The sequence below is a fragment of the Ranitomeya variabilis genome, chromosome 1, assembly GCF_051348905.1.
Source record: "Ranitomeya variabilis isolate aRanVar5 chromosome 1, aRanVar5.hap1, whole genome shotgun sequence".
Taxonomy (NCBI): Eukaryota; Metazoa; Chordata; class Amphibia; order Anura; family Dendrobatidae; genus Ranitomeya; species Ranitomeya variabilis.
Window position 1 is genome coordinate 243625891 of NC_135232.1, and position 27475 is coordinate 243653365.

General features: G+C 41.8%; 1 protein-coding gene across 18 annotated transcripts in view; it reads right to left on the bottom strand.

The window, feature by feature from the left end:
• Nucleotides 1–25567, bottom strand: part of RIMBP2 (RIMS binding protein 2) — an 817544-nt gene extending 791977 nt beyond the window's left edge. For all 18 annotated transcript variants that reach the window (XR_013223594.1, XM_077293289.1, XM_077293285.1 and 15 more), the window contains exon 1: nt 25364–25567. Coding sequence is in view for 17 of the 18 variants with exons in the window: in XM_077293289.1 (XP_077149404.1) it covers nt 25364–25459 (96 nt within the window). In the remaining variant the exon portion in view is untranslated. The remainder of the gene's footprint in view (nt 1–25363) is intronic.
• Between the last annotated feature and the right edge of the window lie 1908 nt (nt 25568–27475).

Below are 27475 nucleotides of genomic sequence, written 5' to 3' on the forward strand. Positions count from 1 at the left end.
GCAGACCCCAGCGCTGATGCACAGGTGCGTAATTTTACGCTGAGGGGTAAAAGACAAAAATAAAAGAATTTACTAAAGAAGTAACAGTGTCCAGGCATTCACTTTAATTCTAGATTGAACCGTATACGATGTACTTGAAGCTGGGACAAAGTGGGTTTTCCTGGAGCATGATCAATCGTTGTCCAGGACACATCAGCATTCAGCAACAAAAGATGTTACTTTCTGCAAACCTATTTCAATCTGCTCAAAGATGTTGCAAAGCAATGGCCAGATCATAATTCAGTGCTATAAGATATTTATTTGTTTTACCTGCCCCTATACCAAGCTTATTCGGGATAGGAACAGGATCAGCGGCTGTACCATGGTTATTAGGTTGGAAATCACAGTGCTAAACACATTGGAAAGTAAATAGGATACAATCATTGCCAGCGCCCTATATATTTAGATGAGTTCACTGGAGCTTACATAAATGGAAGCTGTTTGCAGTTTGTGTTTCTGGCTGATGCATTTTCCTATACAGAACATAATAAATGGATAGAATGAAGACCATACCAAAGATGACCTCAAGAAGCACCGTTTAGGATTTTGATAATTGCCTTTAGAATGGAAACACACTATTGCACTAAGACTCTTACCCCGTTTACCATTGTAGAATGAAGGGAAAATATTCACTCACTATTCAACAGTCATCAATGTCTGCACAATACAAATACTTTCATGCCTAAGGACGATCTGCTTCACAATACAAACTAGTCTTATCATTCAAGTGGTTATCCAGGATGTAGGGTTTTTTCCCTATTGGTCTAAGAACTTACCAGCACGTAGTTGCTAATTACCTGTCTGTTCTGTCCAGCAAAGATCTCTTTTGGCAAAACCAAATTCAGCAAGGATCCAATATAATGAATTAAAATAGTTTAAATTAGAGCTATATCAACAAATTGCTACAAAACAGACACAAAACATGTAAATAAAGTGCCAAAGTGAACCAGTGCATTATTAAAAATAGTTTGGTCTCACCATTTGTAGTTTTCCGAAGAGGTCATCCATAAACTCAGGAAGGGGACAGGGCCAAATGGGTACCCTAGTCTCCCTGCCATGTCCCAAGGGTGTCTCCTGTCCTGACAAGAGCAGTACCCAAGTGTGGTCAATCCCACTAGTGGTGTCCCTATACAAACCCTCTCTTTCATATTGGATCCTTGCTGAATTTGGTTTACCTTGATCAGATCATTGTGGGTCCTTGACGAGTGCTGATTCCGAAGATCTCTTTTTGCTCAGGTGGCGATTCCCCGGCTTATTTTGACCTCTCGTCAACAGATCAGACCCTGCTCTTCCCTTTTGACGGGGCATCACTGCCGTCGTCATTTTGGATAACAGCTAGCGCCTCACAGTTAGGCAGCAGGGAGCCGGCTGCCAATTAGCATGACATCTACAGCAACGCCCTATTAGCAGAGCAGAAAGGACGAGAAGGCGCTGTTCTGTCAACTTGATGTTATCGGAAGATGAAAAATCGCTGGCTGGAGCTGTCCGTGACGGCGCAATTCTAAATAATGGTCTAACCCAGGACAGATTGTCGCAGCGCAGAACAGGCAGGGATTTAGTCCTGGATAACCCCTTAAAACATATCTCTTAGACTTACTTTGAAAAGCCTGCGTTTCAATGAATCCTCCCACACTTTTATTGTTTACTTCTTTAAATTAGTTTACATTTTTTTGTTGATTTTGGTCAGTGTTTTGCATCAGTACTTATAAATGCCAAAACAGCTGAACGTAATCAAATAAAAACTTAGACCCTGATTAATCAAGGCTGGCAAATTTCTCGTCAGTCTTGATCAAGGGCGTGTTGTAGTTAGATGCTCTTCATTCATTAAGAGGTGCTCCATTCTTAATGAATCACTAGTGGTGTGTGACTCCATGCTCCTCACCACAAGTCTTACTCCAGTCCCTAACTAGAGTGAGATTCCATGCATAAACCACAACTAGTCATAAATCAGATGAGCTGTGGTGTCATGCCACATTATGCCCCAGCTCCTGCCATTTTAGAAGCGCTGGGAGGAGCTAGCATGAAAATTTCAAACTCTTAGTTGCGCCAAAATATTGCGGCTTTTCAAAGCAATATATGCCAGAATTCTTGCTAAATTGCTTAGATGAATTAGTGCCTTTATCTATAAAAAAATATATGTATTATTTCAATTGGGTTGTGGTTGGGTGATTTTGGAGGTTGTCATCTGACGTAGAACTTCATACCTCTCTTTGTTGGTCTTATAGCTGTTACCTAGCAATACAAAGGATGGTCACACTAAATGAAAATTAGATGGAATGGATGTCATTGCAGAATGCTGTTGAAGCCATACTAGGTAAGTGTGCCCTGATTTCTCAAATAATCACCAATAGTGTCAGAAGCAAAGCACCCCAAACCAACACACCTCACCCTCCATTCTTCATGGTGGGCACCTGTGATGGTGTGATATGCTATGTGGGTATCATTTTTGTGTATATTTCTATTTTACTGATTATCATGCTGTTACTGTATCTTGTAGGATGAGTTGTTATTTGCCATCTGATATTCTCCCCACAGTTCTGTATTGTTATCTCTCCACAGGGTCAGTGAATAATGTTGTTTGCTAATATGCTAACGACATGTTGACCTAGCTTGTTGAAACAATGAGCCCCTGAGACCTTCCCCCTCCTGGCCTGTGAATGAGGGGGGAGATTTGTAAATATCAGGGAGGTGAGACACAGAGATCAGTCTGATGTGGAACGATGATGTGAAGACCATATCAGAGAGAAAGAAGGGAACATGGACTGTTATCCTCTGTGCTGGATTGTTGGACTTTTATCCTGTTACTGAAATGCATTCGTGTTCTGGAATATTTTATCCTTTGTGTGATGGATCATATATATGGACCTTTCGTGTTTTGCCTAAATAAAGGTCTTGGAATTGTTAACTATTCTCTTGCTCTGTTGATTGTGTGGTACCGGGGAAGGACCCTGTGACACACCACACATGTAAAAGCCATCCGCTCACCTTTTTTGCATCTCACAAAAACATGGTGCATGGTAACAAAAATCTAAAATGTTGATTCATCTGAATATAGTACAGATTTCCACTGATCTAATATCCCATTCTAGGCCAAAACATGTCTCTACTTCATGTTTGTGGTCCTCAGTGGTGTCTTTGCAGCAATTCGAGAATAAAGGCCTGCTTTTCACAGTATACTCTGGACCAGTGTTTCACAAACTCCAATTATCATGGCCCCCAACAGGTCATGTTGGCCGGATTTTCATAGTGTTGCACAGGTGAGAAAATTCTTGATGTCTTGATGATACTTCCACCACCTTTGCAATACTAAGGAAATCCTGAAAACATATGTTGGGGGCTGTGAGGACTGGAGTTTTAGAAACACTGCTCTGGATAATTGATGTTGAGATGTGTCTAGTACTTGCTGTCTATGCATCATTTGTGAGGGATGTTATATGAGGTGCTACCAATTTCCATTTTCTGGGGCTGGTAACTGTGATGAACTTATCCTCTGCAGCAGAGGTAATTATTGGTCTTCCTTTCCTGTGGTGGTCTCCTGGAAATTCAGTTTCATCAAAGCAATTGAAAGTTTTCATGACAATTGAGGATACCTTTCATGTTTTAGCAATTTTGGGGTTCAACTGACCTTGATGTCTTGAAATAATAATGCATGAAGGATAGCTGCGGAGACACCATCACGTGTTTCTCAACGCAAGCAGTGAATAGCCAGGCCTTTCCCCGGGAAGGAACAACCACGGGAAGGGCAGCATCCAATAAAGGAAATCATCCAATACAGGAAAACCACCTATGCCAAGCATGGTATCCATCCACAGACAGCTGTTTCGGGGTGTTTGCCCCTCATCAGTGTGGAGTAGGAATCTGGCTATTAGGAGCAGTGCCTAGTAAAAGGCTGTAAGGGCACAGATGATTGGCCTCGGGGAGACCAAAACATCCAACACCGCGGAGACACCATCACGTGTTTCTCAAAGCAGTGATCCAGAACACTGCCCCCATCCCTTATGGGAAATATGCAAATGCATGAAGGATAGCTGCGGAGACACCATCACGTGTTTCTCAACGCAAGCAGTGAATAGCCAGGCCTTTCCCCGGGAAGGAACAACCACGGGAAGGGCAGCATCCAATAAAGGAAATCATCCAATACAGGAAAACCACCTATGCCAAGCATGGTATCCATCCACAGACAGCTGTTTCGGGGTGTTTGCCCCTCATCAGTGTGGAGTAGGAATCTGGCTATTAGGAGCAGTGCCTAGTAAAAGGCTGTAAGGGCACAGATGATTGGCCTCGGGGAGACCAAAACATCCAACACCGCGGAGACACCATCACGTGTTTCTCAACGCAGTGATCCAGAATAATAATGGACTGTCCTTTCTCTTTCATTATTTGAATGATTATTGCCATATTTTGTCTTAGAAAAGTTTTGAAATAGGGCTCAACATTGTTTAGAACTATGTACCAGCACTGCAAAATACACCAGGTGGTCACAAACTTTCTGAAGGTTTATGATTCCACAAATTAACTCTAGATGAGTCATACCTGTCTAATGGTATCCATTCCAGGTGACTACAACTGATGCCAAAGGTGTGAAAATATGTGATCTGAATGCAAGGTGATTACTTTGAGGATAATGTTTAACACATAATCTGGTTAGCTGTACATGTATTCACTCCTTATCTCCATATACAGTGCTGTGCTAGTTAATTGGGATAAAGCATTTTTTAAGTAAAATCGTAAGTTGGTTACCAGTCAGTGATTCAAACCAGTTTTAATATATAATAAATAAAGCTTGGTCAAATAGCCAGTGGAAAAAGGTAATTTTCAGAATTAGTATGTAACAGTGCATTATAACGTTTTATTTTTTTTTGCTTTGTCCCAATTAATTTGCACAGCACTGTTCCTTCATGGATTGGTTACCTTCAGTCTGAAGCTACAATGTGAATATTCCAATAAGAACAAAGAAAACCATTCCATGAACTGGTGTGTCCAAACCTTTGACAGGTACTTCACAATAAGGGGGTATCATGTTCTTTAAGTATTTTGACTTTTTGTAAGTAATGGTGTTTGAGGGAGGGAATGTTAAAAGAAAACCATCTTCTGGAAACCCACACAAATATTTTGTGGATATCAGCAATGCTTTATGTTTGTGTCTAAAATACTGTATGACTGAATCTGGAAACTGGGCAAAATTCATATTCATTGTTAGACTTTATATGTGTCTCTGAAGGGAATTATTTATGGCTATTATGAACTAGGTCTTTCATTTGATTAAACTTTCAGAGACTATAACGCCATTCTATTTATATAATCGGAAGAACAAGGTTTATGCTTGCTATGCACAAGAAAGGCTAGAAGAATAAAGGAGATTAGATAACTTTACTTGAAGGTTCAGCCAGTGCCCTCTTAAAAAGACAAGGATTTTATGATCAGATATTCAGTGGCCAGACCTTTTCAACCTTGATCAGAGAAATGATGAATGTTGAAAGAGTATGAGCATTTAAAGAGAGGGAGAACCAGTTTAGAGGGAATCTATGGGAGATTGAAGCATAAAAATTCAGACTTATGTGACCAATGAAATGCTAGTAGAGTCTACAGTAGAGCAAAAAGATTTGCAGGACCTTGATCCAGCAGTCATGTTGGAGGTCTATGGCCTCAGAACTAGAGCCCTGCTAGCATCCTCCTACCAGCTATTATCCCCATCTCCTTATTAGTAATGCCGCAAGGATAATGTGCCAGGGATACTGATAGATAGTAGGAAGTTTGCAGAGTTCTGGACTACTTACATGGCTACTGGACCAGAATACTGCAAATCTTTTTGGTCACCTCTAGCAGGTTTGGAGGAAAACAAGGGTCTTCTGTCACTGGCAGAGACTTCTTTAACATGAAGTATCATCTAAAGCTGGGACATACCTGTTCATACAATGGATATCTTGCTCTTATTAGTATGTTCACATTGTAGATTCAGACTGCAAGTAGCAAAAACCTGGATTCAATGAATAGAAAACCACTAAACCAGAATGTGTATTAACCCCTTTACTATTGATGAGCGAGCACTAAAATGTTCGGGTGTTCGTGTCGAGCAAATTGGAATACTCTGGTACTTGACTCAAGCAAAGAGCCCAATGTAAGTGTATGGGAAACCCGAGTATTTTTACTGCGACCCCCCCCCCCCGGGTCCTTTTAAGGTCTAAAAACGTCAGAAAATGATGGAAACACTGCTCAAATGACACAGGAACACCATGGGGATCGCCCCTGGAAGCATTTCTGACTCCTAGGTCACAGCTGTAAGCAATGTTGTCAGAGTTTCATGCTATTTTTACAGGTGCACCAACAAACATACAAGAACGTAACCAAAATGGATTTTTCTGTGAAATATGTTAAGGTACATCCTTTCCAGGCTGATGACTTGTATATGAGGCAAAATAATTTACCCCAGACCAAAATGTTCCTCCACCACTTGGGCTATGTTCACATGCAGTGTTTTTGATGCGTTTTTTAACTTTAACATTGCTTTCAACCAATACAAATGCATTCACTGGGAAATGTCATTGTAACATTTAACCCTAGCTAGCCATGTGGTATGTGACACATAAGCAGACCCATCTTGTTTCATTTATGAAGGAGGGGCTCTTAAAGTCAGAAAGCCTACTTTTAGAGGGGCATCAGTGGGTCTCCTATGCTGTTATTGTCTATGCAGTGAGTGGATGGGCTGCCAACAATTACTACGCACCCCAATAACCCTTTCACGAGAGGTACAGGAGGGCTTCCTGAAAAAGTGTTGCATTGAATGCAAGGCCTGCCCTGCTATCAAGTCATATGCACCCCAAGAATCCTTTGAACCCAGGTACTGGAAGACCAAAGGAAAACCCAGTTCACAGTCTTCAGTTGGTCCTGCCATACTGTTTTCTTATGTATTAACTGCAAGGCCTGCCCTGCTAACAAGCCATATGCACCCAATAAGCCTTTGAACCCAATAGTATTTCAATACTTTCATTTTGTAGAGGTATACACTGGGTCATAAAAGAATGGTGCAGAGATATTAAAACTGGAATATATCAGAATAAATCGGAAATATATATGTACACCTCATTTTGATGACAGTTCCCCCTGGGGGAGTTTATTTTGGTTTCTAATTAGTAACGGGCATCAGAAAAACACCCTTGCACAAAAATTGAGTGACTTTTGCATCACGGAATACGCTCACCCTGGTGTTGTACTGGTTGTGGATGATGAGGATGAGGATAAGGAGGAGGATAACACCAAACAGACAAAATCAGGAAGAGAATACCCATGTGTGGTTGGGAAGAGGTGCATGACAATACACTTCCACAAAAAACGCAATGTATTAGAGGTTATGTTTCACTGTTTTCACTTGGTGGTGTACAGAAATCTTGCCCAATCCAGCCCTTGTTCATTTTTATAAGAGTCAGTCTGTCAGCATTTTCAGTTGACAGGCGGATGCGCTCATCAGTTATAATTTCACCAGCATCACTAAAAACCTGCTCTGACAACACTAGCAGCAGGGCAGGCCAGGACCTCCAAGGCGTAGAGAGCCAGTTCATGTCACGTGTCCAGCTTGAATACCTAATAATTTAAAGGCACAGAGGAATCACGGAGGATGTTTGTACGATCTGCAAGGTACTCCCTCAGCATCTTCCCAAACATTGCACATCTTGTGACAGCACCCCTTGCCTCTGTGCTGACACCATGGGAGGCTTTGAGAAAACTGTCCCAGAACTTTGCCATTGTTCCCCTGCCTGAGCTGGATTGTATTTGTCTCTCTCGCTGGACTCCTTGTTTGTACAACAAACTCTGACATCTGCTGCCAGCGTTATCACATTGGAATTTTCTAATTCATTCTGCTACAAGGGCCCTCTGGTACTGCAACATTTTAGTACACCTCTCTGCCGCTGGCAGAAGAGATTGAAAGTTCTCCTTGTAGCGTGGGTCTAGAAGTGTCACCAACCAGTAATGAGTGTCACCAAAAAATTTTATAATGCGAGGGTCACGTGAACCGCAGCGCAACATAAAGTCAGCCATGCATGCCAGACTGCTAACAGGCAAGAATACCCCCTATTTTCTTGAACCAACCAGGCAAAACTCACAGCTGGGGGCTGCAGCCCTCAGCTGTCAGCTTCAGCAAGGTTGGTTATCAAGAATAGAGGTCCCCACGCTGTTTTTTTCAAATAATTTAAAAAAACAGCTTGGGTTCCCCCCATCGGATTTTTCCCACATCGGATTTTTCATTCATATATTTAGTTAGATCACAGGCGGCGGCTGTGGAATACCCCGATCATCCACTCCTGCGGTCACTGTTATTAGCGGCAGCAAGTGTTGGATGATTGGAGTAATTGTCCCAAAAAACCCCACCTGCTGTCATCATTCCGACTTTATTATAACTCATCATTCTCCTCTCCTCGTGTCGATCGCCGGCAGAGCAGGGGAGAATGATGAGAGCCGTCTTCCGCACCTGCTGCTAGAACGCTTCTTCTCCAGGAGCCGTCCATGTGGTACTGATGCGGCACACAATTGCCACGGGCGGGACGTTTTGCTGTCTGTGTTGACGGTAAAAAAAGGACATGTCTACATGTGGGGCACACGGACACACGGTCTGTGGAAACAGATGGACATGTGCACAGATCAATTCATTTGAATGGGTCTACGTATGTACGTGTCTCCGGTACGTGTGAAAACTGTCACCATACGTACCAGAGACATGGACATGTGAAAGAGACCTTTAGAGTCAATCAGGTATGTCTTGCAGAAGCAATGTTGTTACACGTTCTGTACAGTGCTGAGCCAAATTCCACAACTGTTCTAAGCCAGAATATAGCAAGAACCAGTCATCTGAGTAAAGAAAACAACTTGTTCATCATTACTTTAAGACATGAAGGTCAGTCAAACTTTTTTTTTTTTAAGTCCAAGAACATTCTATTGTATTTTTTTGTGTGTGTGTGGCTTTATTGCATAGCCTCTTTTTCCTGTGTCATACATTTTTCTGTCTTGCTATAATAGCCTCTGGCACGTATACCATTATTGTGAGTTGTGCACAATTATATTATACTGTGTAATTGGATTGCTTGCCTTTTGGTATTTTGATCATGCGCTTCTTTGCAGGTGGTGGGATACTATTATTGGGGAAATTTTTAGGTTAGGTTGTATATTTATATATCCTGGCAAACAGAAGCAAAAGGAGACATTGTGGATTAGTCAGTTGATTTTTCTGTTCAACACCCCTACGACTCACTTATAATGCAGTTTTTGATAGAATTTGTAATAAGTTAGAGTTTTTATTTAAATTAATTTAATAAAAGAGTCAGCAGACACGGATCTAAACTTCAGTATGTTTAAATCTATAGCTGATGCTCAGATAGTTAATAAAGGGAGTGGTGGAAGAAGCTGCACCGATTTCTTTTAATTACCCAGATAGCTGTCATCAATGTACTTTTGTCACTTATGCAACCTAAATGGAATTTGTGGAAAAAGTTTTGCAGATATTCTTACAAGCAGAGATAATGAGATGCATAAAAATGAGTAAAAAAAAAACCCCTTTCCTTTGAAGTTGATACAAGAGAACCACGTAGACTGCACAGATTGCGGTATATATTTAAAAATAGCTCTGGTATTGTCAGCTTCAGTAGGGCATCTAGTCCAACACATTACTCATAGCAGCAGCAGCTGGTAACCTATACTGAAAAATAAAACTGCAGCAGAATAATAGAATACACCTTACCATTTCTTATAAAGCGAAAGATGACAATAAATTAGGGCTTTGTAGTTATTTAGCAGGATGTTTCTTAGTAATATATACCAACAATGTGTCAGGTTCAGATTTTGATATACGAGACTCGTGCATTGGAAACAATTGTATGTCCACAGCAATTTTGTGCAATTTTTGCTTTATTGTTTTGTAACGCATTACTGTTCTTTTGCACACATACTTTGACTGTCATGATTCCACAACTCACAGTGTCCTAAGGATAGGATAGGATCAAGGGTGTGCAGGGCTGTCTGTATTGTGAGTGATAGCCCAGTCATTCAGTCTGAGGCAGAGGTGTTCTCAGCTGTCGGTATTGCGAATAACAGCCCTCAATCTGCTCAGGTCTGTCCCCCATTCAGTGTGATTACTTGGCTATTCAGTTGACTGGTAAAGATCACAACCTTGCCAGTTATAGCCTTGCTCTGTGGTGTGTTTGCTCTGTGTTCTGATTTTTTTGATCTTTGTTGCTGAACCTTGAATTTGCCTTTTGACTACTCATTTGTATTACCCCTTTTGCCTTTGGCGTACTCTGACCTTAGTTACCTTAACCCGGACATTGCCTTTGACTATCCGTTTGTCTTATCCTTTTGTCTTTGATGTACCTACTAGCTTTTGACCTGACATTGACAAAGCAAGTTCAATTGTTACAGCAGCTTCTTGACAAAGAACTACTTTTTCTACTTTTAACAAGATCAATGACTTTCTCTGATGTAAAAGGAGATGAAATATAAAAATTTTCTACAATATATAATTAAGACTGGCTACAGGCATTGCGTGACATCTTCTGTCAGGCGATCCTGGAGAGAGCCAGCAGTGATACAGCTAGAATGGCGCCAGTACCGGAGTTGGATATAGAGGTTATTATTTTACAAGGTGTAGTATAATAGCAGTAATAAAACTGAACCTTTAATAGATGTAGAAGCAAATAAGGTAACACACATTAATAAAAACACCAAGGTTACTGATTCATAGGATTTTATTACGTTTGGGAGACACTGGTGGAGAAATTTTTTTTATAAAAAACAGAATTATTACAGTACCAGTTGGCTCATATTACAGTGGTCGTAGAATTCTATAAATATTTTCTACTTAATAGCAAAGTGACAAACAGCAATCCAAAATACCACGACCGAAGAGTACCACGGTCTCGCTCCCGAAAATGCATTAATGCAAAATACATGTAAATAGATGGAATACTCCCATGAGATTAGAAACACCTGAAAGATTGGAGTATATAAACCACCACAAAATAAATAAAATACAAAGAGTTTATTAAATCAATATAAGCAGTAAAAGCCATACATATTGGCAAAAAGAAGGAGAATAGGTGTGGAGACACACTGGTACACAAAGGAGATAGGCAAGGACTCAGAAGTAACCAGGGGTATAACAAGACAAAACTTGTAAAGAATCCCTATGATCAGCAAAATCAATCGGTGGATCACCCACACCATCTATATATATAATTGTCTAAGGTCCACTTCCGTCTGTTTGTCTGTCACGGAAATCCCGCGTCGCTGATTGGTCGCGGCCGGCTGGGCGCGACCAATCAGCAACAGGCACAGTCCGGCCACGAATTGGCCAATGCCCTACTACCGTCCAGTCAGTGCCCACATAGCGTTTTAGCAGTCCATTAAACGGACTGCGTTACACCCCGGCGTAACGCAGTCCATTAACGCTACCATAAACCCTGTAAGTGTGACCAACTTTTTACTATTGATGCTGCCTATGCAGCATCAATAGTAAAAACATATGTTAAAAATAATAATTAAAAAATCATTATATTCTCACCTTCTGGCGTCCGCGGCAGCCTTTCCCGGTCCTGCGATGCTCAGGTCCCAAGAATGCATTGCGGCAATGACCCCAGAGGACGTAGCGGTCTCGCGAGACCACTAAATCATCACGGGTTATTGCCGCAAGGCATTACTGGGAACGGAACATCGCGAGGAGCATCGCTAAAGGCCTGGGCTGGATCCAGGGGCCGCCGGAAGGTGAGTACATAACTATTTTTTATTTTAATTCTTTTTTTTACAGGGATATGGTGCCCACATTGCTATATACTGCGTGGGCTGTTATATACTGCGTGGGCTGTGTTATATACTATGTGGGCTGTGCTATATACTACGTGGCTGTGCAATATACTATGTGGCTGTGCAATATACTACGTGGGCTATGTTATATACTGCATGGGCTGTGCTATATACTACGTGGGCTGTGTTATATACTGCGTGGGCTGTGTTATATACACTGTGTTCCAAATTATTATGCAAATAATATTTCCTCATATTTTCTCTAAATTACCTATCTGAATTGCAGTCATTGTTATTTTCCAGTCATCTACTATTCTAGTATAATTGCAATGTTTTGGAACAAACTGCCTATGAAAACAGTATATTTTTTAAAAAAAATAAACACTCAAAATGCATGTTCCAAATTATTATGCACAGCAGAGTTTTCAACCTTTTTTTTTTATTTTGAACAAAAAAATGGTCAATTGTGAAGTTATAAGCATTATAAGCTTATTACAAAATGAAATCAAACAGTTTTCAAGTGAAAACTTTATTCTAGGTGATGTTACATTTGAACATAGGACCCCTTGTTCGAAAGAAGCTTCTGAACTCTCTCGTCCATTGAATTTGTCAGTTTTTGGATGGTCTCTGCTTCAATATTTTGCATGTGGACAGAATACCCTCCCAGAGCTGTTGCTTAGATGTGAACTGCCTCCCGCCATCATAGACACTCCTTTTGATGATGCTCCAGAGGTTCTCAGTGGGGTTGAGGTGAGGAGAAGATGGTGGCCACACCATAAGTTTGTCCTCTTTTATGCCCATAGCAGCCTGAGATGCCGATGTGTTTTTTGCAGCATGAGATGGTGCATTATCATGCATGAAAATGATCTTGCTGCGGAAAGCACGGTTCTTCCTCTTGAACCATGGCAGGAAGTGTTGTTTTAGAAACTCCGCATAGATTATGGAGTTCATCTTTACCCCTTCAGGGATCATAAAGGGGCCGACAATCTCTCTCCCCATGATTCCAGCCCAAAACATTACTCCACCTCCTCCTTGTTGGCACCTTAGCCGTGTTTTCATGGGGTGTCCATCAACCAGCCATCCTCCACTCCATCCATCTGGACCATCGAGCGTTGCACGGCACTCATCGGTGAACAAAACAGTTTGGAAGTCAGTCTTCATGTCTCGTTTGGCCCACTGGAGCCGTTTCTGTTTGTGTACAGTGGATAGAGGTGGTCGACAGGATGGCTTACGCACAGCTGCAAACCTCTGAAGGACCCTGCATCTTGTTCTGGGGACGTTGGAGGCACCAGCAGCTTCAAAAACTTGTCTGCTGCTATGACAAGGCATTTTTGCAGCTGCTCTTTTAACCTTACGCAATTGCCTGTTGGAAAGAGTCCTCAATTTTTCCTTATCAGCACGCACTCGTGTGTGCTGGGAATCAGCTACATACTTCTTGACTGTGCGATGATCACGATGAAGTGTCTTGGCAATGTTGATTGTAGTCATGCCTTGACCTAAATACTCCACAATTTGTTGCTTCTCAGCAGCCGACACATCCTTTTTCTTTCCCATTTTGGCAAAAAATGTAGGCTGCTTAATAATGTGGAACAGCCTTCTTAAAGGGCACCTGTCACCCCGTTTTTTCCGTATGAGATAAAAATATTGTTAAATAGGGCCTGAGCTGTGCATTACAACAGTGTATTTTGTGGACCCCGATTCCCCACCTATGCTGCCAAAATACGTTACCAAAGTAGCCGTTTTCGCCTGTCAATCAGGCTGGTCTGGTCAAAAGGGCGTGGTGTCTTCCCCCAGTTCTTGCTTAGTTTTCCGTTGGTGGCGTAGTGGTTTGCGCATGCCCAAGGTCCCGAATCCACTGCACAGGGGAGTTAAAAGAGCACGATGTGCACTATTTCATTGGTGATCGTGGGGGCGGCCATCTTCCTTTGGCCGCGCGTGCGCAGAAGCGGCGCTCTGCTGGCCGCGGCTTCAGGAAAATGGCCGCGGGATGCCGCGCGTGCGCAGATGGAGATCGCGGCGGCCATTTTCCTGAAGCAGAGTTCGCATCTTGGCTTCAGGAAAATGGCCGCCGCGATCTCCATCTGCGCACGCGCGGCATCCCGTGGCCATTTTCCTGAAGCCGCGGCCAGCAGAGCGCCGCTTCTGCGCACGCGTGGCCAAAGGAAGATGGCCGCCCCCACCGATCACCAATGAAATAGTGCACATCGCGCTCTTTTAACTCCCCTGTGCAGTGGATTCGGGACCTTGGGCATGCGCAAACCACTACGCCACCAACGGAAAACTAAGCAAGATCTGGGGGAAGACACCACGTCCTTTTGACCAGACCAGCCTGATTGACAGGTGAAAACGGCTACTTTGGTAACGTATTTTGGCAGCATAGGTGGGGAATCAGGGTCCACAAAATACACTGTTGTAATGCACAGCTCAGGCCCTATTTAACAGTATTTTTATCTCATACGGAAAAAACGGGGTGACAGGTGCCCTTTAAGTAGTCTTGCCTTTATTTGGACACACCTGCCAAACTAATTTGCACAGGTATCTGCAATTGCTTTCAGTGATATAAAGAGCCCTGACACACATCACCATCAATGAGTTTAAATGACAAACAAAAATATTCTAACCTTATCACTCCTAAACTCTTTGTGCATAAGAATTTGGAACACAGTGTACTATGCGGGCTGTGCTATATACTACATGGGCTGTGCTATATACTACATGGGCTGTGCTATATACTGCGTGGGCTGTGCTATATACTACGTGGCTGTGCAATATATTATGTGGCTGTGCTATATACTATGTGGTTGTGCTATATACTATGTGGGCTGTGTTATATGCTATGTGGGCTGTGAGACTCTTCACCCGAGGCCCTCAAAAACCTGGAGCTGGCCCTGGCTTCACTAATTGGTCGCGCCCGGCCGGGCGTGACCAATCAGCGACAGATGCAGTCTGGCCACGAATTGGCACAGGATTGGTGTAGGAAGGAGGGGTTTGGGTTCCTGCAGAACTGGGCCGACTTCTCAGTGGGCTACAGGCTCTACGCTAGGGACGGGCTGCACCTCAATGGGGAAGGTGCAGCTGTGCTGGGGTAGAAAATGGCTAGAAGGTTGGAAGAGTGTTTAAACTAGGGATTGGGGGGAGGGTATTCAATTAATAGGAGGGGAAGATAGGGCAGATAGAGACCTGGGCACAAATAAGGAAGTTGGGGGTGGCGGTGGCATGGGGGGTGGGGTTAGAACAGTTAATAATTTAAGAAAGAATAGAGGTACAGAGAGGAACATCAAGTGCATGTATACTAATGCCAGAAGCCTCGCCAACAAAATGGACGAATTAGAATTAATGTTGTTGGAGCATAATTATGACATAGTGGGGACAACTGAAACATGGCTGGATGAGAGCCATGACTGGGCTGTTAACTTGCAGGGCTATAGCCTTTTCAGAAATGACTGTACAGATAAGCGAGGGGGAGGGGTGTGTCTATGTAAAATCGTCCCTAAAACCCATCCGGCGTGATAATATAGGTGAATTTAATGAAAATGTAGAGTCCCTGTGGGTGGAGATAAGGGGAGGGGGAAAAATAATAAATTACTGATAGGAGTTTGTTATAAATCTTTGAAAATAATGGAAGCAATGGAGAATATCCTCGTAAAGCAAATAGATGAAGCTGCGACTCAAGGAGAAGTCATTATTACGGGGGACTTCAACTACCCTGAAATAGGTTGGGGAACAGAAACCTGCAGTTCCAGCAAAGGTAATCGTTTTTGGACAACTATGAGAGACAATTACCTTTCACAACTGGTTCAGGACCCAACAAGAAGGGTGGCACTGCTAGACCTAATATTTACCAACAGGCCAGACCGCATATCAAATATAAGGGTTGGGGGTCACTTGGGGAATAGTGATCACAAAATAATAAGTTTTCGTGTATTATTATTATTCATGTGTTATTAAGATGTGTAGTAGAGGGGTGACAAGGACACTAAACTTCAGGAGGGCAAATTTCCAACGGATGAGAGATGATCTTGGCGCAATTAACTGGGACGATATCCTGAGACATAAAAATACACAAAGAAAATGGGAGACGTTTATTAGCATCCTGGATAGGACCTGTGCACAGTATATACCGTATGGGAATAAACATACTAGAAATAGGAGGAAACCAATATGGCTAAATAGAGCTGTAAGGGGCGCAATAAGTGACAAAAAGAAAGCATTTAGAGAATTAAAGGAAGAAGGTAGTGATGAGGCATTAAATAAATACAGAAAATTAAATAAGTTCTGTAAAAAGCAAATCAAGGCAGCAAAAATTGAGACATAGAGACTCATTGCCAGAGAGAGTAAAAATAATCCCAAAATATTCTTTAACTACATAAATAGTAAGAAACTAAAAAATGAAAGTGTTGGCCCCCTTAAAAATAGTCTGGGGGAAATGGTGGATGAGGATGAGGAAAAAGCCAATATGCTAAATGACTTTTTTTCATCAGTATTTACACAAGAAAATCCCATGGCAGACAATATGATCAGTGATAACAAAAATTCCCCATTAAGTGTCACCTGCTTAACCCAGCAGGAAGTACGGCGGCGTCTAAAAATCACTAAAATTGACAAATCTCCAGGCCCGGATGGGATAGACCCCCGAGTACTGCAGGAATTAAGTACAGTCATTGATAGACCATTATTTTTAATCTTTAAAGAGTCCATAATAACAGGGTCTGTACCACAGGACTGGCATATAGCAAATGTGGTGCCAATATTCAAAAAGGGGACAAAAACTGAACTCGGAAATTATAGGCCAGTTAGCTTAACCTCTACTGTGGGTAAAATCCTGGAGGGCATTCTAAGGGATGCTATACTGGAGTATCTGAAGAGGAATAACCTCATGACCCAGTATCAGCACGGGTTTACTAGGGACCGTTCATGTCAGACTAATTTGATCAGCTTCTATGAAGAGCTAAGTTCCGGACTGGACCAAGGGAACCCAGTAGATGTAGTGTATATGGACTTTTCAAAAGCTTTTGATACGGTGCCACACAAAAGGTTGATACATAAAATGAGAATAATGGGGATAGGGGAAAATATGTGTAAGTGGGTTGAGAGCTGGCTCAGGGATAGTAAACAAAGGGTGGTTATTAATGGAGCACACTCGGACTGGGTCGCGGTTAGCAGTGGGGTACCACAGGGGTCAGTATTGGGCCCTCTTCTTTTTAACATATATATTAATGACCTTGTAGGGGGCATTCAGATTAGAATTTCAATATTTGCAGATGACACTAAACTCTGCAGGGTAATCTATACAGGGGAGGACAATTTTATATTACAGGATGATTTATGTAAACTAGAAGCTTGGGCTGATAAATGGCAAATGAGCTTTAATGGGGATAAATGTAAGGTCATGCACTTGGGTAGAAGTAATAAGATGTATAAGTATGTGCTTAATTCTAAAACTCTGGGCAAAACCGTCAATGAAAAAGACCTGGGTGTATGAGTGGATGACAGACTCATATTCAGTGGCCAGTGTCAGGCAGCTGCTACAAAGGCAAATAAAATAATGGGATGCATTAAAAGAGGCATAGATGCTCATGATGAGAACATAATTTTACCTCTATACAAGTCACTAGTTCAACCACACTTAGGATACTGTGCACAGTTCTGGTCTCCGGTGTATAAGAAAGACATAGCTGAACTAGAGCAGGTGCAGAGAAGAGCGACCAAGGTTATTAGAGGACTGGGGGGTCTGCAATACCAAGATAGGTTATTACACTTGGGGCTGTTTAGTTTGGAAAAACGAAGACTAAGGGGTGATCTTATTTTAATGTATAAATATATGAGGGGACAGTACAAAGACCTTTCTGATGATCTTTTTAATCATAGACCTGAGACAGGGACAAGGGGGCATCTTCTACGTCTGGAGGAAATAGGTTTAAGCATAATAACAGATGCGGATTCTTTACTGTAAGAGCAGTGAGACTATGGAACTCTCTGCCGTATGATGTTGTAATGAGTGATTCATTACTTAAATTTAAGAGGGGACTGGATACCCTTCTTGAAAAGTATGTTACAGGGTATATACACTAGATTCCTTGATAGGGCGTTGATCCAGGGAACTAGTCTGATTGCCGTATGTGGGGTCGGGAAGGAATTTTTTTCCCCAATGTGGAGCTTACTCTTTGCCACATGGGTTTTTTTTTTGCCTTCCTCTGGATCAACATGTTAGGGCATGTTAGATTAGGCTATGGGTTGAACTAGATGGACTTAAAGTCTTCCTTCAACCTTAATAACCATGTAACTATGATTTGAACCACGCTTTGGTAATTGGTTACGCCCGGCCGGCCGTATCCTGTGTATTCATTGCATTATTCTGAAATCTTCATAAATAAACTACCCGATGCGTTAGAATCGGGCTACCATCTAGTATACATATTAGTCAGTTAGTCCTGCTCACCCATAATCGCTGGCACTGTCCCTGTGTCTCCTTGCTGGCCCCCTGATGCGCGTTTCGCATAGATATTTTCTCAAAAGAAGAGAGAAAGGATTTTAACTGTTCGTTCAAAACAGGAGAGGACGTCCTTATACCGTTTAACCTGAGAAGCACGTAGGACTTGTTTAGGGCGCATTCACACTAGGGTGAGCTGTGGACTGCCATTGTAAGGGCGGGAGTCATTTGGGCATAGGGCCGCTAAGTGTTGTTTAGGGCACAATAGGGATAGGTCAGGACTTACCATTCTTACCAGACTATGATCCTTTGGATGGCAAAACAATATAAGGACGTCCTCCCCTGTCTTGAAAGAAACCATAGTGAGACAGTTACCTCCTCTATGAAGATGAGGTACATTTTTGCCTGATTTGCATTTCACAAATTTTATTGTATTTCAATCAAATCAGGAGAGCTATTCAAGAAAACAACTTTTGGGATAATCTCTGTTGTCTTTTCATTGACCACATTGACAGATGCGTACTACTGCGTCATGGTGACACTTCACAAGACCATTCTGTAGAGCTTCTGTAAGCCATCATGATTTGGCATTTGTCAAAGCCATTATTCAATTTAAGAACTGACTGTACACTTGACGCTTATATCCCAAACCTAGACAGGTGCCATTGAACTAAGAAAATAAATGTTATTTAGCTTAAAAGGGATTTTCCACCACCTGGACAAGCCCTTCTTAAAAAGAACCTGTCCGCATGATTTTGCATGTTGAATTAGAGGCATGGCTATAATGGCACTGTTATAGACATTAAATAGATACCTTTAGGCCTTGCTCACAAAAGCATATAACACAGCCAAGTGCCATTGGATATCTTATCAGATAGCCATTGGCTCAATGTTATATTATGGGGCAGTGCAGCTCACACGTGCCCATACAAGTCTGTGGGTGTGTGTGAAACATTGGACTGCACTCGGATGTGATCCCAAAGAAATCCAATATACTTAGACAGTGCTGCGAGAGAATCGCAAGGCTGGAGCAGAGTGTCATTAGCAAATCGCATTGGATGCTATACACTTGTGTGACTCCAGCCTTAGTGAAGGAATCCACTTGATATTTGTTCTTTAATTTGCATTTGAAGTTTTGGTGTAAAAAACCTTTAGGTGTGTAAGGGCAGGACTGTAGGTATGGTTTTTGTCTCCTGCCCTGTTCCCCTGCCTGCTTCTGATAGCTGTATTACAAGTCTCTGCTTTGTGAGTGATCTGCCGATTTGAAAATTCGTATCAGCACTGCCCTCAACGTGGGCGGCGCTTGCGCAGATTGATCCCCTGGCGGTCTTCAATAAAATGGCACCGCAGATTGAGATATCTGCTCAATGACACTCTTTAGAGATTTAATTAAGCAGAGATCTCAATCTCCGTATGAGCTCCATTTTATTGAAGACCTCTAGGAAATCAATCTGCACAAATGCCATGAGGGCACTTACTTTCAAACAATGGTAGGTCACTCACAAATGCTGATTAAAGAATAACAACCGCGTGGTTCACTATTTAATATGCATAAAAGCACCATTATGGTTATGCCTTTACTTTAACGTGCAAAATCGTGCAGACAGGTTTTCTTTAAATGTTGTATGTAATGTTCCAGGTGTTTGGTTTATATTACAGGCAGGGCCACCATCAGGGCATTACTGCCCTTACTGCTGTATGGGGCTCAGTAAACAGAAGAGCGGGGACCCGGACCACGTCCGGGCCCCCCATCTTGCGCTTCTGCTCCGGGCCCCAGGGTATCATGTACCATTGCGTATATCTCAGCGCAGGGAGGCTCAGAACGCTCACGGCCTTGTAGTTCCAAGAGAGTCCCTCCACCTCCTCTGTGACGCGCTGGTGACTGTACGTATGCAATGACATCATCACTCATGCGCTGTCATGGAAGAGCTCCAGGATGCGAGTCCAGAGGTGGAGCTGCAGGGGATCCTATGAGAGGTAAGTATATAGAACTTGACGAATTGGGAGTGGGGAGAGCAAATGAAGAATTGGGAGTGTGGAGGAGAGAAAATGATGCACTAGGAGTAGGGGGTGAAAGCAAATGATGAATTGGAAGTGGGGGACGGTGGATAGCAAATGATGAATTGAGGGTAAGGAGAGCAAATGATAAATTGAAGGTGTGTGGAGGGAGCAAATGATGACTTGAGGTTCGAGGGGGAGAGCAAATGATAATGAATTGAGAGTTGGGGAACAGAAAATTATGATGAATTAGGGGTGGGGGTGGGAGAGAGAGGACATGATATTGAATTGGGGAAGAGGTGGGCATGTAAATAAAATAAATCTGGGTAGCGGGGAGGTTCAGAGCGGGCGCATTGAGGATGATCGAGTGTGATTGGTAATGAATTGTGGGAAAAAGTACAGGAGCTAATTAATTTATATATTTATTGGTTGGGGAAAGTGGATATATATAGCTAGTGGGGGCACAGTGGCAAATTACAATTTATATTTGGAATAGTGGGTTGCATAATAATGAAGTACAGTACAGACCAAAAGTTTGGACACACCTTCTCATTTAAAGATTTTTCTGTATTTTCATGACTATGAAAATTGTACATTCACACCGAAGGCATCAAAACTATGAATTAACACATGTGGAATTATATACTTAACAAAAAAGTGTGAAACAACTGAAATTATGTCTTATATTCTAGGTTCTTCAAAGTAGCCACCTTTTGCTTTGATGACTGCTTTGCACACTCTTGGCATTCTCTTGATGAGCTTCAAGAGGTAGTCACCGGGAATGGTTTTCACTTCACAGGTGTGCCGTCAGGTTTAATAAGTGGGATTTCTTGCCTTATAAATGGTGTTGGGACCATCAGTTGTGTTGTGCAGAAGTCTGGTGGATACACAGCTGATAGTCCTACTGAATAGACTGTTAGAATTTGTATTATGGCAAGAAAAAAGCAGCTAAGTAAAGAAAAATGAGTGGCCATCATTACTTTAAGAAATGAAGGTCAGTCACCAGGCCTCTCTGACCTTTCCCGATGCCTGCGCACTGCAGTACTTTGCTCTGCCCTCAACAGGGCAAAGTACGCCTGCGCCGGAGCGTGAATACAAGAGGACATCATCATAAGAAGATGGGAGGCCCTGGACCGGACCGCGACGTCCATCGGATCAGAACCGGACCGGGACCGCCCCTGGGTGAGTATAATCTAACCTCTTTTTCTCATCTTTCAGGATACTACAGGGGCTTATCTACAGCATTACAGAATGCTGTAGATAAGCCCCTGATGCTGGTGGGCTTAGCTCACCTTCGATTTTGGGGGTGACAGGTTCCCTTTAAGTAGTTAAAGGGAAACCATTACCTGAAATGACTTAATGTTTAAATTAGATTTTTTTGTGTGTTAAATGTATTCGTTTTTATTTTCAAATTTTTTTATCGTATCACAATTTATATTAAAACTAAAACATAGAAATCTTACAATATTTAACCAGAACAGAGGGGATATTTTAGACTAACTTCCTTTTGTTTCAGGAAACAATACATGTACATACCCACAATGGTCAGATCCCAACATCTACAGTCATGGCCAAAAGTATTGGCACCCCTGAAATTGTTCCAGAAAATGAAGTATTTTTCCCAGAAAATTACACTGATCAACACAAAAAAAAATCATCAGCACAGGTAATATGTCTGTTTTATGTAGTTTGATGTGCTGATTCCAAAAATATACTTAGTTTTGCTCTATCACAAAAGTTTCTGAGATAGAAGTATTTTTTTTATTCTGTTATTTCTGCTTTTCAATGTATGGTATTTTTCCTATGTTATTCCCATTTCTTTGCTTGTCTTGCTTAATTGTGAATTTTCTTACAGGAACAACTTCACGTAAAGGTTTTAGTGAGTTTTATGGGAAGGAGTATTGACAGTGCAGTCAACCAATGATTGCTTCTCGGAAAGTCACGTCATGGGGAGTAGCTAACTATTATGAGACGGTAAGATTTTAGACAGTCAGAAAAGGATAATGATGGCAGCAAGGACTGGTATTTGAGATTCCGACAGGAGACAGGCCTTTACAGGGATCTGAGCCCTGCTACAGGGAGATAGAAGAGAAGGCAGCAGACAGCCGCCAATGTGAGAGGATTTTCACTGCATTTCTGGGAGGGCAAGTCGCCTCAGAGGGAAGAAAACAGCTCAGTCACTGAGGTGTAACTGAGTGAGGGTCTCCATAGAGAGAGAACCTGAAAGCCAATATCACACTGAGAAACTGCCTGTCTGCAAATGTTCATCTGTAAGGAATAGGCAGACCCATTTAAATCACAACTGTATATAGTTATCTACCAGATTACCTCCAGTAAAATCAGTTCTAAATACAAGCTGCCTCTGTCATCTCTGGAGAAATATCTACATATAGTTGGTCGGCTCATCGCATTTTTTTTTTTTTAGTTTGTCACCACCACTGAACTGAACTTACTCTACTGTTTGATCTGATTTAAAGGAGAAAAATGCCTCGACAGTGTATCAATCATCTGAACAGATTCTGCTATATGTGTGGTTCTTTTACACCAAAAGGCCAAATACGTTCAATCACACATGATATTAAAAAGATGTACCAGATGTACTTTAAGTGTCCACTGATCAAGACAAAAGCTGGGCCCCACATGTGATATTCTCAAGTTATTCAAATCATCTTTGTGACTGGTTGAATATGAGGAAAGTGGCTATGCCATTTGCTGTTCCCATGATTTGGAGAGAACCCAAAAATCATAGTGATGACTGCTAGTTTTGTTTTGTCAAACTGAAGGGCATTTCTACAAAGAACGAACACAAGATGAATTACCCTGAACTTGAATCTGCGATTAGGCCAGTTCCCCATGATGGTAACTTGCCAGATAATGTACCACCGTTGTCTGGATTGGATGAAAATTAAGTAGAATATGAAGACTATGGAGCTGAAGCTACTGGCAAAGACCTGGAGACCTCAAGTCAAAATGAGTATGCACCTGATGGAGCAGCTGAGCAGCCAAAACGCTTTACTCAACATGAATTAAATCATCTCATCAGAGACCTTTCATTGTCAAAAGATAAAGCTGAACTTCTTGCATCTAGGTTGAAACAGAAGAATCTTCTTCATGATGATGTCAAAGTGTGTTATTACAGAGACAGAAGTAATACTTTAAAGCGAACCTGTCAGTAGATTTTGCCGCTATAAGATGCGGCCACTGCCTTTCAGGGCTTATCTACAACATTCTATAATGCTGTAGAAAGGCCCCCGGTCCGACCTGCAAGTGAAGAAAAATAAGTTATATTATACTCACCCGGGGGGCGGTCCAGTCCAATAGGTGTCAAAGGTCCGGGTCCAGTGCCTCCCATCTTATTGCAACGCCGCCCTGCTGCTTCTTAATCGCTCCCCGAAATTGTGCTCCTGAGCAGGCGTACTTATCTGTCCTGTTAAGGCCCAGCGCCTGCGCACTTCAGTACTTTACTCTGCCCTCAACAGGGCAGAGAAGTACGCCTGCACAGGAGTACCGATGCCGGGGAGCGATGAAGAAGCAGGAGAGCGGCATCGCAAGAAGATGGGGATTTTTTGGTTTTATTTCCTTGGTGGTTTCTTGCACTCAACGGTGTTTTGTGTTGTCAGGAGGACCGTAAGATGGGAGACCAAGAAGAGGGACACCCCTTGGACTAGACTGCCCCGCAGATGTGTATAATAAGTTATTTTTCTTTTCTTACAGGTCGGGATGGAGCAAATATACAGCATTATAGAATGCTGTATATCACCCCTGAAAGGTGATGCACGTAACATATATTGGGCAAATCTGGTGATGGGTTCCCTTTAATGGTTTTTTCCCTTGCGCAAGGAAAAAACCTTTTCAGCCATCTTCTGTACTCTTCTCATTCTTTTGGTATTGCTAGACTCCCTAGTGCATTATTTATTTTGAAGACTATACCAAATTGTTGAAATGGCCATTTCAAAAGTTTCTGCTTAATGGAGGAATCAATATAAGACATTTCAGCTCCTTGATTTGCTGTGAAATAATGGGTTAACATGCCCCACCAGACCACAAAACAGCTTTCCAGGCAGCTGTCCAATTAATTTTGAGTTGGCAAAAACATAGGGACCTCGGAAAAAAAAAAAAAATTACCGCACTTCCTAAACGGTTAATTCAATATTTCTGTGAAAACCTTTAATTAAAGCAGAATGCCTATGCTGCAATCACATTGTAATGGCTTAGCTTTAATGGCGGGGGTGTTCAGAGGCCAAGTTCTAAAAATGTTCTCATTGTCCAAAAATCTTCGAGAGCCAACTTTATGCACATCAAGACAGGCGACAGGACATTATTGCAAGTTGGACACAGTCAATTTTGTGTTATTTGTACATTATTGCCGTGTTTACAAATTGTTAAAACTACAAAAACCTCAAAACTACAACTCCCAGCGTCTCCGACAGCCATTGCCCTGAAGAAATTTGTTACGACTTCCACTGGTGGAAATCTGGTACAGAGCCTCACATAACTCACGCAAAGGCATAATTAATAGATTATCACTGCAAAAAAAATATAAGGAAGAGTTGTTGGCGTTAGCTGTGAAAAATGCAGCAATATTTTACTATGGTCCACTTATTGTGATGGTGGTAGATTGATATGTGTATACACATCACCAGTCTAAATAGGAGTCGGGGTGGTAGTGGATATTTACATGCGCCTAATTTGTCACAGAAATTTCTGAACTGAATATTACTGCCATTTATCCAAATATTTTTTTCTGCAGCAAACATGGATTTCTGAAAAATCCAATCAAATGATTGGGACAGTCTCAAAAATTTCTGCACCAAACCTGTTGTTGGTCAATTTACACTTAGGCTAGTAGCAAAATAGTAAAAAGAATATTACCTGTAATTGTAAATATCACAAACACTAAAAAGTAGTAACTAACTGTTCAAATACCAAAAAAGACTATTATAAAACAGCAAATAAATCCTCTGTGCAGGATAGCTAGTCATCGCAATGTCACGCATACACACACATATATATATATATATATATATATATATATATATATATATATAAAATGTACTGTATATATTCTATATTCACTGCAAATTAACATTTATACTGGCTTCTAATACTTACAATTGTAACATTCAGATGTATAATGCATCCAGTACGGCAAGGGAGAGATTCTGTACAGATGCTGAGGAGTCTACTTTTTTTTCCAACTTCCACCATCACAAGAAAAGCAGCTCTACAATAAGGTAATCCGAGGACCCATCCCTAAACTGCCGGAGATGTTGCATAGTGTTACATGCAGAATGAAATCAGAGCCTGCAGTATGCTATTATCCCTACCGAGGGGTGGAGCCGCGTATTAGAAAAGATTCAGCTGTGCCCTTTCATCAGCTAATACAGATTATCTCCATCCAGGTATACAAAGTCATTTCCTGGCTTTGCTAAACAGAAACACTTGCCTTCATTCGCTCCAATAACATCACATTACAAATAATAAGCTGCTGAATATTATCCACCATTATTAAAAACAGGCTCATAATTATTTTTCACATTATTTCCTAGAGAGTGCTTAACAATAAAAAATATATAAAAATAAGACTACGTTTTCACAGTAAAGTTTATTAAGTAAATGTCTCAACGTATCCAACAGGTTATCCTTATGACTTACGTGTATTGTCATTAACAAAAATTTATATTTATAAAAAAAAAAATAAAGTACAGTAGATTCTAGATTTCTACCTAAAGAAAATTATAGATGAAAGAGTCACCAGGGTTTTGCTGCCCTATGTTAACTTAGGGGCAAAACAGTCAAGGACTGTGTAAGCGAGGTGTTCCTGCGGTACTTTTGATAAAGCCTTACTTTATTGACTGCATCTCTGCCAGTCCTTGATATTCATGAGCTTCGGTTATGTTCGCCCTCCCACCACTGATTGGCAGTTTTCGGCCAATGCATTTGGCAAGTAGAAAATGGTCAATGGTGTAAGCGGAGTTGTGAGGAACTGGCCACTTACTAAAGATTAAAGATGAGTGAATTTGCTCGGGTTCCCTCTTATTCGGCAAGCTATAGTGCTTGCCGTATAAGCTGCAGAGGGAACCCGGCTTCCTGGATCACGCCGGCTGATCAGCTGTCCGGCGCCGCAACTGCATCACAGCTGTGTAACAGTCACAACACATGCATGTTTGTTGGGTTCTCCATGCATGTGTTGTAACTGTGACACAGCCGCAACACATGCAGTTGCGGTGCTAATCAGCTGATCGGCTGGCACGATCCAGGAAGCTGGGTTCCCTCTGCAGCATATTCGGCAAGCACTATAGCTTGCCGAATAAGAGGGAACCCAAACATCTTCGCTCAACTCTACTAGACTATTGGACCAATGCCCGTAGAGTGGAGTACACGGCTCCACGGGATGCAAACTTTTCCAGCACGGCGTACTGATTGTGTCGACAATGTTGTGTTTATTAGATATTTGCTTGTTTGTCAGTTGATCCTCAGGAATCAATGTTTCCATTCAGTGACAGCAAGCTGAAGATGTGCAGGCTGGATCTTATGTATATCTAAGGCCAGACAGGAGATTGCTAAAGGCAAATGTAAAGCAATCATTCTATTAATATCATCTGTATCTCAGAGTCTCAAGCCACTGTGCTTCCAGTAACTAGGCCCATTGTGTGGATGGGGATAGTAGACCCAGGAGAGACGTCACTACAGGGGGTCTCACGTGTAAGCCCAGGTGATACGGGGGCAGTACCAATCCCAGGTTGGTAACTTGAGGACATTGTATTTTGCCATCTACCTGGATTTATTTTACAACCATAGACGTAAGAAATAAAAAAAAAAATAGTTACATCATTAACCTGCCTAGATCTTCATTAACCCACAACCTCAGATCTTAACATGGGGTTATACAGAGATCATCATTGAGAGGACTAGCAGAGCTGCAGAAGATAAAATAGCGATATCAAAGCTACAGTCATGGCTAAAAGTTTGGAGACACAGATTTTGGTTACACATAGTTTGCTGCTCCAGGATTTTAGTTCTCATGAAGCAACTGAAGGGTTAATAAACTTCTTGAATGTGTTTTTGAGTACCTTGATGGGTGCAGTTTTTAGAATGATGTCACTTTTGGGTACTTTGTCATATAGGCCCCTAAAAGTCACGTCGAATGTGATGTGGTCCCTAAAAAAATGGTTTTGTAAATTTTGCTGGAAAAATGTGAATCGCTGGTCAACTTTTAACCCT